This window comes from Lactuca virosa, chromosome 6 (assembly GCF_052849685.1).
Source record: "Lactuca virosa cultivar CGN04683 chromosome 6, Lactuca_virosa_CGN04683_v6, whole genome shotgun sequence".
NCBI classification, from domain to species: domain Eukaryota; kingdom Viridiplantae; phylum Streptophyta; class Magnoliopsida; order Asterales; family Asteraceae; genus Lactuca; species Lactuca virosa.
The window spans coordinates 253,813,188-253,824,065 of record NC_136431.1 but is presented as its reverse complement, the minus strand read 5'-3'; the positions used below and the strand labels follow the sequence as shown (position 1 = coordinate 253,824,065).

General features: G+C 39.7%; 1 protein-coding gene across 1 annotated transcript; it reads right to left on the bottom strand.

Annotated features, from left to right (window-relative positions):
- Nucleotides 1-2,079: 2,079 nt before the first annotated feature.
- Nucleotides 2,080-3,282, bottom strand: LOC145122450 (uncharacterized). Its single transcript, XM_079058053.1, has 2 exons — nt 3,261-3,282; nt 2,080-2,945 (listed from the first exon to the last, which is right to left on the bottom strand). Exons 1-2 carry the CDS (start codon nt 3,280-3,282, stop codon nt 2,080-2,082), a joined length of 888 nt encoding a protein of 295 aa, XP_078914179.1.
- Nucleotides 3,283-10,878: the final 7,596 nt, after the last annotated feature.

Here is a 10,878-nt window from a genome sequence, read left to right as displayed (position 1 = left end):
TATACCCCCTTATAGACCGGCTTCGTGAATGAGGCCTACTAACGGTAAGACTGACTTGCTCTTATACATATATTTATTATTAACTTATAATACTATAAAGTATAAGGGTTGAATTTTAACTTTTAAAATTCTAAGGGCTAACTTGGAATTAAAGTATTCATGGGGAAAACTTTACAAATTCCAAAAATTGAGGGCAAGTTTTGAAAATATTCAAAACTAATTAATTCCATAACTTATGTGTTCAAAGTAGTTTTAATTAAAAAAACTCTTCAAGTTCCATAACTTGAGGACAAGTTATGGAAGACTTTAAACTAATAAAAGAATGTAACTTTTCTTTATTTTTGTAACTTATGGAACTAATTAAGGTTACACATTTTATCTTTTAATGAAGTGACTCTTGAACCTCCATAACTTGAGGACAAGTTATGGAGTTATAAAACCATTTAATAAGGACAAGACTCTTCATTTTTGTAACCATTGCCAACTTTTTATGAGTTTTATGAAACTTAAATGTGACTTTTCATATAACTTGAGGACAAGTTACAAAAACACATTTTAGAATCAACTCTTAGATTAAAATGGATTGAAAACACATAATCAATTAACTTTTCTATTAATCTAATAAACTCATATGAACAAAGATAATTCACATCAAATTTTTTCTCAAGTAATTAGCATAACTTTTAAACTAATACAATTCGATTTTTCAGCTAATTTTGCAAGTATAACAAGAAAACAAAACCAGTCTCTGATACCACTGATGGGTTTTGCGCATTCTAACACTCCTAAGTGTACATGCAACCCTAAATACCTTGGATCTATGTTTTCTCTATTATACATGCAATTATGAACTTTCCAAGGTATTACCCTATCTAGCATACAATACTTAATACTTGGGTAATCAAATGGATAGAATACATACCTTTGTTTGATGTAGCTTGTCTCCATGAAGCTTGAGTGCCTAGTGCCCCAAGTGTGACACCTCAAATGGTTCACACAACACCAAATGCACATGGAATGACTTGAGAGAATTGGAACACTGCTTGAAATCGTCTAGCCCTCATATTCACACATTAGTGCACGATTTCTTGAGCCATGGGATTCTTTTATATGGTGGCTATTAGGGTTACACCATGTAACTCATAACTTTACCCATTCCTTATGCTCCATGGATTTTAACCTCCATGGAGTATCCATGGGTCACCCCATGGACTTAGTCTAACATAAGGAATCTTGGATCACAAGCCCACATATATAAGAATGAATGATTTACACAATCAACCCATATATTTAATTAGTCTCCTTTTGATCACTTAATTAATTCCAAATTAATTCTTGATCAATACTAATTAAATAACCTTATTAATATATTAGAACTTATAATATATTAACCAACCTTAAGTGTTATTTCTCTCATTATAGTCTATCCAAATGCATGATGCCATGCAACCCAAATGGACCATGTCGGGTCGGGTCAAGTCTTACCAGTTATAGTTATGGACTTAGACATTAATCCAACACCATGAAGGTCAGGAGTTCATGGCCAACCGTCGCATCTAGCATAGAGTCAATCTGTTGTAGGGGGAAAGGATCCTTAGGACAAGCCTTGTTAAGATCCATGTAATCTACGAACACCCTCCATTTTCCGTTTTTCTTTTGTAAAACAACCACATTAGCTAGCCATCTTGGGAACTTTACTTCCTTGATCATCCCTATTTTGAGGAGCTTCTCTACTTCCTCTTGGATGATTTGATTCCTTTTGGGTGCAAACTTCGTTCTCTTTTGGTGTATTGGTCTGAAAGAAGGATCAATATTAAGTTTATGAGTAATAATACTCTTGTGTATACCTGTCATATCTTCGTGTTTCCATGCGAATGTCTTGCTTCTGGTTCTTACGAAATTCAATAGATCCTGCTCGATCTGCTCAGGCATTGAGGATCTTATGAGGACTTTAGCTTCGGGATCCTCAATGCCCAGGCGCACTTCCTTTACATCTTGTTCCTTTGTCTCTAGAACGTACCGTGCCCCCTACCTTAATGCCTATGCTTGTTGGGCTTTGGTCGTATATTTCATAGAGGTTTAGTAGCATTCTTTCAATTCTTGTTGATCTCCCATGATCTTCACTGTCCCCCAAGGAGTGGGCAACTTCACACACTGATGGTATGTTGATGGAACCGTTTTCAACTCATGGATCCATAGTCTACCTAGTATCACATTATAAGAAGATAGGGTGTCAATAACATAGAAATTTTGTATGGAGTTTACCCCTTCTATGTATATCGGTACCTTTATTTCTCCCACTGTGTGTTTTGTTTCCCCACTAAATCCTATGAGGACTGAGGATCTTCTTACTATCTCTGATTCTGGGATGTTCATTCTCTTTAGCGCATCTATGAGTACGATATTGACCGAGGATCCTCCATTAATGAGGATCCTTCTGACGAAATGGTTGGCCATGTACAATTTTATCACGAGTCTGTCATGGTGAGGATCCTGAATTCCTTCCTTGTCGGTATCGTCGAATGTGATTTCTTTTTCACTACTGACCATGGTATTCTTTCGTGGTCTATCCTCCTTTTCTGTTTTGGACACCTTGGCGTGTCTTTTAGCCTGAGAATAAGAGGTATCATAGATGTTAGATCCGCCTGAGATAACGTTAATTATCTTAGCGTCAGAGGGTGGAGATCCTGGTTTCTCTGGGATCCTGTGATCATCTTGGTTGTTCTCCTTGGATTTTTCTCTTTTCCTCCCGAGGATCTCTTTGAGGTGTCCTTTGCTAAGGAGGTAGCTGATTTCTTTTCTTAGGGCTATGCAGTCCTCTGTCATGTGTCCAAAGTCTTCGTGGTAAGCACACCATTTGGACTTGTCTTTCCAAGTGGTGGATTTGCTGTCTCTCTTTGGCCATCTTGCTTTATATCCAAGATCCTGCATAGCATGAATTACACCTGAAACATCCATAGAAAAACAATAGTCAATGATTTTAGGAAGCTCTTCTTCTTCTCCTGCATCTTCAAGGGCATTAAACCTGTGATGATCCGGTTTGGAATAGGGCTTCGATTTGTAGGATCTATGAGTTGAGAATTCGACCTTCCTGTTAGGGTTCTCATATTAATCCGAAGGGTTGCTTCTCTTCTGGATCTCTCTATCCTCTTCGAGCCTTATGAATCTCAATGCCCGGCACCTGAATTCGTCCAGTCTTTTGCATGGGGTCATCACAAGGTCTTCATAGAAGGGTGAATCCTTTCTTAATCCCATTTTACAGGCTTCCACAACGGTGGCCATGTCGCTGTTGGGGATGCTCAGAGCTTCGCTGCAAAATCTGTTAACAAAGTCCCTAAGTTTCTCCTTAGGATCCTGAACCACCCGATAGAGATCACTAGTGATCTTCTCGAAGGTTCTGCTACAAGAAAACTGGTTATTAAAGATATTGACTAAGTGTACAAACGAAGTAATAGAATATGGGGGAACGTTTAGCAGCCATTTGAGGGCTGATCCTGTAAGGGTCGAACCAAAGCCTTTGCATAGGCAAGCTTCCTTCAAGTGCCCTGGGATGGGAATGATCTCCATCCTTTCTCTGTATTGGGATATATGCTCTTCAGGATCTGTAGTTCCATCGTATAGCTTCATGCTGGGAGTTTGAAACACTTAGGAACTTCTGTATCGGCTATCGCAGGAGCGAATCTCAAGATCCTGTGGCTTGTAGGAGATGCTTCTGGTATTGGTTGGACCACTCCGGGTACACTGGAGATCATCCGTATTAATTGTTGAAGTTCCCTGGCCATGTTCGGGTTTATTCTGCATCAACGTTAGTATAGTTAGTATTAATAGTATTGATGTTTAAGAAATTTCTAGAATCAAGGTTTCTAGGAGTGTTGAAAGGCTCATTGAGATCATTGATCATGGACGCTCGGTTGTCCATAGTTTCCCCCCAGGGTGACGCCACAGTGGTAGGAATCATATCCTTCTGGCGGTTTTCTGAGGAACCTACATTATTGAAGTCCAGGATCCTTGGTTGCACAATTGTGGGCGTAGTTTCCTGGGATTTCTGAAATTCTGTCTTCATCCTTTCCACTTCTTTGAGTAGTGCTCTATTCTCCTCCTATTGTTGGGTCACTTGTTGCATCATTTTCCTCATCATAGCGAAAAGTGTTGCAGTAGTGACTGAGGCAGTTGGATCCTGGAGCCCTGAGGATCCGAAACTTCCTAGATTAGCGATTGAGGGGGTGCTTTTCTTGGAAGTGCCAGGCGTTTTCCTCTGAGTGGGGGGCCCACTCGGAGGAGGTGGTAGGTTTTTGGTTGGAATGGAAGGATCAGTGGATGAAGAGAGGATCGGTTGTGTAGACATGATTTTTTTCGAAGAATTTGAACACCACGGCCCCACGGTGGGCGCCAAATTGTTTTGGTCAAAAATTACACAAGTACTAATAAACCAAATTGAATGCGAGGATGTGATGTTCAAATTGTGTGATAGCAAGTGGTAAAAGAAAAGTGACACAATGGTTTACAAGGAAAGGCCTTGATCCTTGCTAGGATCTCCGACATAAAACCTTGGGAGGTGATAATGATCACCTGCCTTGATTTTATTGATATAAAATGAAGGTTATAGTGAGTTCTGAGTAAGATTAAGTAGAAAATTTCGTAGAGTAAGCTTAGGCTAGAGAATAATGTGTTGTGTGCAGATTACAAGTGTCAATTTATCGTCTAATCTAGCCAACAAGATGTCCGATATTTCTAGGATCCTTTATGACCAGCTTCATGAACGTTATTTGACCAAGTATTCCGGGTCTTTAGCATAGTTGAGATGATTCTTCGATGGGAATTGGTCTTCCCTTGACTACTTCTGCACACGTGTCAGTTATAAACAAAATATGACCGTTATAAATATCAATGAAAATAATAACGGTAATTAGTCGGTATCCTGATGTAGCCGAGGATCCTAGATATTTGAGGATCCTGAAATAACAGTAGTGGTTCCATAGGTTGATGAAGGATGTTTATATGCCATTAACAAGCCTCACATCTTTGTGGGTATTGTTGGGGGTCAGAAATGGCATCGACCAAGTCGTTGCACGATGGCCTGGAGTGCCGCAATCGAATGCCCGGTCCTGGAGGGCTGAATGAGCTATATGGGTAAGGTTGCACCCTTTTCTAAAACCATTTGGTTTTAGATCAACCGGTAGCGCTGACGCTCAACAATTGGTATCAGAGCTAGTGGCGAGGGCTCGATTCTCTCAGAGAGCAATTTCTGAGGGGGCATTGTTGGGGGTTAGAAATGGCATCGACCAAGTCCTTGCACGATGGACTGGAGTGCCGCAATCGAATGCCTGGTCCTGAAGGGCTGAATGCGCTATATGGGTAAGGTTGCGCCCTTTCTAAAACCAATTGGTTTTAGATCAACCGGTAGCACTGATGCTCAACACGTATAAGAAGGCATCTTTCTTCATCGTTGACCAGTAGAATCCCATCCTTAACCATTTGGAGCATAAGGATCTGCCCCCATCATGATTACCACAATCTCCTTTGTGTATGTCCTTTAGTACTTTGATAGCTTCATGACTTTCCTAGCATCTTAAGTATCGACCAACCATGGATTTCTTGTATAATTTCCACCGAATCATCACAAATTGTGAGACCCTCATCCGGAATGCTCTATCGCTTTTCTCTTCTTTGGGAATCGTGTCTTTCTGGAGATACTCCAAAATGGGTTGATTCCAGGATCTTGAGCTTTATGGAGGATCCTTGATGTCGAGATCCTGACGATTAGGATCTTAAGGAAGTGATCGAGGATCGAGATCTTCGATTGTTGCTATGTTGGTTGTCTGATCACGGTCATTAGGATTGTCTGGTTTATTGGAGGGATCTTCTATCGTTACGATTAGTATATGGGTTATAGGGATCCTGATTTCTGGTGGGATCCTGAGGGAAGATCCTAGGTTGGCCAATGCATCTTCCTTGGCATTTTATTATCTAAGAACTCGACTTAGGTTAAGAGCTTCGAAGTCGGATGCTAATTTTTTGTAGATCTGGCGGTATAATGGTAGTATTTCGCCTTTTACTGCATGGAATCCATTAAAATGTTTAGTTAATAATAAAGAATCAACAAATACCTGAAGATCCTTGATTTGAAGATCTTTGGCCAACTGTAATCCCATGATCAGTGCTCCGTATTTATCTTCGTTGTTGGTTGCATCAAATTCACAAATGATTGCCTGGGGTAGGATGTCCCTCTGTGGCGATTTTAGTATAATCCCTAGGCCTGTTCCTCTAAATTTGGAAGTTCCATTGGTGAAGAGTGTCCATCTTCCCATGCTTTCTTCTTTTTGGAGCTCCTTGTTTTCCAATTCTTCTTTAGGTTGTAGATCATCACCAAAATCAGCCATAAAGTCTGCTAATTCTTGTGACTTTATTGCTAATATTGGTTCATATTTGATGTCATATATGCTTAGCTTCATGCACCACTTTTCCATCCTTCCCGACATCTCTGGTTTTCTCATAACATTCTTAATGAGGCAATTAGTTGTTACATGTATAGTATGTGTTTCAAAATAGTGTCTTAATCTTGTGGAAGCAGTTACTAATGCAAGTATTAATTTTTCAAGGTGGGAGTACCTAGTCTCAGGATCCAATAGACTATTACTTACATAGTATATGGGATGTTGATCCCCATTCATATCCTTGGCTAAAATTACACTTACCGCGTTAGAGGATACTGAAAGGTATAGAAGGAGCGGTTCCCCATCTTGTGGTTTCACTAACATGGATGCCGAACTTAAATAATTTTTAAGTTTCTGAAAAGCATATTCGTGCTCTTTAGTCCATTCAAACATTTTATTCTTCTTCAAGATGTCATAGAAAGGTTTACACCTCTTTGAGGATCTTGAGATGAATCTGTTTAGGGCTACTACTCTTCATATTAGTCTTTGAATATCCTTTGTTGAGGATAGGGATCTTAAGTCAATGATGGCCTTTATTTGCTCTAGACTTACTTCTATTCCTCTTTTGGTTACCATGTATCGAAGGAACTTTCCTGATCTCATTCTAAAATGACATTCGGAAGGATTCAGCTTCATGTTATGTTGGTCTAGTATGTTGAAAGCTTCTTCAATATCGTTGATTTGATCTTCAACTTTCTTTGACTTTACCACCATGTCGTCGATGTAGACTTCCATGGTGTCCCCGAGGTTGTCCTTAAACATCTGGTTAACTAGCCTTTGGTATGTTGCGCCTGCCTTTTTAAGACCAAAAGGTATAGCAGTATAGCAATATATACCTGTTAGGGGTTATGAATGTAGTATCCTTTTGCTCAGATGGTTCCATTTTGAATTTGTTGGAACCCTGCTGATGAATCCATGAATGTTAATAACTCATGGCCGGCTGTAGCATCTATCACGGAATCTATGTGTAGCACGGGGAAAGGATCCTTACGGAAAGCCTTGTTAAGTCTGTATAGTCCACACATACTCTCCGTTTCCCATTATTTTTCTATATGATGACCACGTTGGCCAGCCACCCTAGGAACTTGACCTCCTTGATCATCCCTGTCTTAAGAAGTCTTTCCACTTCTTCTTGGATGATCTTATTCCCCTCGGGCGCAAACTTCCTTCTTTTTTGATGTATGGGTCTGAAAGAAGGATCAATGTTAAGTTTCTGAGTTATAATATTTTTGTTTATACCTGTCATGTCTTCATGTTTCCATGAGAAGGTTTTCCTTTTTTCTTTTAGGAACTTTATTATATCTTCTTCTATGTTTTCTAGCAGTGAGGATCATATGAGTACTTTCATATCGGGATCCTTAAGTTCAAGGGGCACTTCTTTTGTATCTTGGTCTTCGACTTCTAGTACATCTCATGCCCTTTGATTTAATTGCTATGCTTGTCGTGGGATTGTGGAAGTCTTCATCGATGTCTTGTATCACTCCTTGGAATCTTGTTGGTCACCTATGATGTTCCCTGTCCCCCATGGGGTGGGCATCTTCACACATTGATGGTATGTTGCTGGGACCGCCTTCATGTCGTGGATCCATGGTATTCCTAATATAACATTATAGGAGGATAATGTATTATTACATAAACCTGTTTCATAGAGTTTACCCCCTCTATGTAGATAAGCAACTTTATTTCGCCGACCGTATGTTTTGTTTCGCCACGGAATCCTATTAGCATTGAGTATCTTTTGACTATTTCAGACTCTGGGATGTTCATTCTTTGTAAAGCATCCAGGAGTATAATGTTGACTGGGGATACTCCGTCAACAAGGATCCTTCTGACAAAATGGTTGGCGATGTAAAGAGTGATCACCAATCCATGGTGGTGGGGATCCTGGACGTCTGCTCTATCTGTTTCGTCGAAGGTGATCTCCTTCTTGTTTGTGATTAGTGTATTATTTTGACGCTTTTCTTCTTTCTATATTTTTGATAATTTGGCATGCCCTTTTGTTGTAGAATAATAGGTATCACAAATGTCAGATCCTCCAGAGATAACGTTGATTACCTTGGCATCCGTAGGAGGGGATCCTGGTTTTTCTAGGATCTGATAAGGATCCTGATCCTTTTCTTTGGATCTTTCTTTTCTTCTTCCAAGGATCTCTTTAAGGTATCCCTTGCTTAGTAGGTAACTAATCTCCTTCCTGAGGGCTATGCAAGCTTCTGTAACATGAACAAAGTCATCATGTTATGCCCACCATTTAGACTTATCTTTCCAGACGATGGATTTTTCTCCCTTCCTTGGCCATCTCGCTTTGTCGCCAAGATCCTGCATAGCGAATATTAAACCTGAAATATCCACATAAAAGCAATAGTCAGCTATCTTGGAAAATTCTTCTTCCTCCCCTTCATCTTCGAGGGCACTAACCTTATGATGATCAGGTTTGGAATATGGTTTGGACTTATAGGATCTTTGGATCAAGGAGTCGGCCTTCTGGGTACTTCGTGTTATTGAACTCTCGATAAGGCATCTCATTTTCTCTAGGTGAGGCTGCAACAACGACAACAACACTGGCTACAATGGCTGGAGTACTTGTAACAACAACATACCTCTCGTCGAACAAGGGGAGTATTTTGGTTTTGACAGTTCTGAATAATTCTCGGATCATCTCTCTTACAACTGTTGCTACCGTTGTTTTAATCCAATCACATATACCAGTCTCGTCCGTACCCGACCCGTCTGATACAGAACCGCTTGCTCGAGTGATCATTACCATGCTGAAGATGGAAATAGGAATAGTTTAATACAAATTTATTGAGTTATCTAGGGATAACATTCAATCCTTTCCAATTCCTTAGTAACTTTGCGACTCTTCTTGATTCCTGTATGGGCCTTGTGGTTCTGATAGTATGGGTCCATACTACCTTCCACACCTATCCATACTAGATTCAAGAATTTTATCGAGGTTTATAAGTCACCAAACTCTTCTATTGATAGGCCTTTTCACACACCTAGTGTTACAAGGAACCTAACTACTTGTTTTCCTAGACTTTTCTCTAGGGTTTCTCCTATTCGAGTTCTTGTATTGTAGGAAGTCGTTCCTAATATCAAATGGTAGCCTCGCGTATACAAGTCATACATAATCCAGGATGGGATAGACAGTCGAATAATTAATTCTACCCTAAGCCCATAACCAAACGAGGAACAAGAAGTAAGGATGAACAAAACATTCTAAGGCTATAGAATCCTAGTTATGTGAAACTCTAAAACATATACTTAGTAATTATATGATATCAGTCCAAGCTTCAACTAGCACATAAAATGTAACGCCCGCAGATTTGGGCTGGTCAATTTAGAGACAATAAGTGTAAAAAAATGACTTTTTGATAAAATATTTTTTATAATAAATAATCTTAACTAATTTATATTATATTTCACAAGGGTTTCGTACATATAAAGAACGTTGAAATCTGAGTTATAACGAAGAAGTTATGACTTGTCGAAGTTTTGCGGCAAAACCGGCACGACATCAAGAATCGTAAGAAGTGAGTTTGCGATAAAATAATTTTTAGCCTTAGTGATCTAAACTAAAGTCGTAATATACATTAAACCGAGATTGTGCATAAAAAGATTGTCAAAATCTGACTTCGTATGAGGAAGTTATGATTTTTCTAAGATTTAGCATAACAGTGCACAGTCCGGAATTTGAATTTCAGATCGTCCTATTTTAGACGACACAATCTAAACGAGATTTGAAGATCTCATTAATAAGACCTCAACGATATAAAGACATACGGAAACGGACGTCGGATAACAAAGTTATGAATTTTTAACGGACTTTACCTGTCCAGGCCTGTTAAAATATAACTTTAAAAACGAAGTCAAAATTAGCCAATGGACTCTAAATGAAAGTTGTACAGTACATCACCACTTACGTGTGGATATAAAGAACGTCGAAAACGGAGCTCGTATGCGAAAGTTACGGAATTTAGAAGTCGAGAATGAGTTGATGCGAGGAGGGTGACGTAGCCGAATCTCGGCCCTTGCTTGCTCCCCATGGACTTCACTTTGGATCGCAACACGTGTCCCCTCGTACGCGGAGCATAGCCCTTGTAAGCGCAACATACTGGGTACACGCAGCGTAGCTCTGAGGAACTCCCAGCGTAACCGAGGACTAGCTCCTATAAATAGGATGCAAGGGCACCCACAACTCTTCACACCTTAGCCTTTCTCTCTCTCTCTCTCTCACTTCTCTCTAAACCCCTACCAACCTGTCACACCCCCGAACCAGACGGCGGAAACGTCCGGGGGCTCGTGTGACTAACAATTGAATAATCATCACAATGAATATACATGAATCATAACACGATCATCACCAACATTACATAATACAATTAGCATTGTTTACATCAAGTACATTGTTAAAATACATAAGTTCAAATTGTTAAAAGTAAGA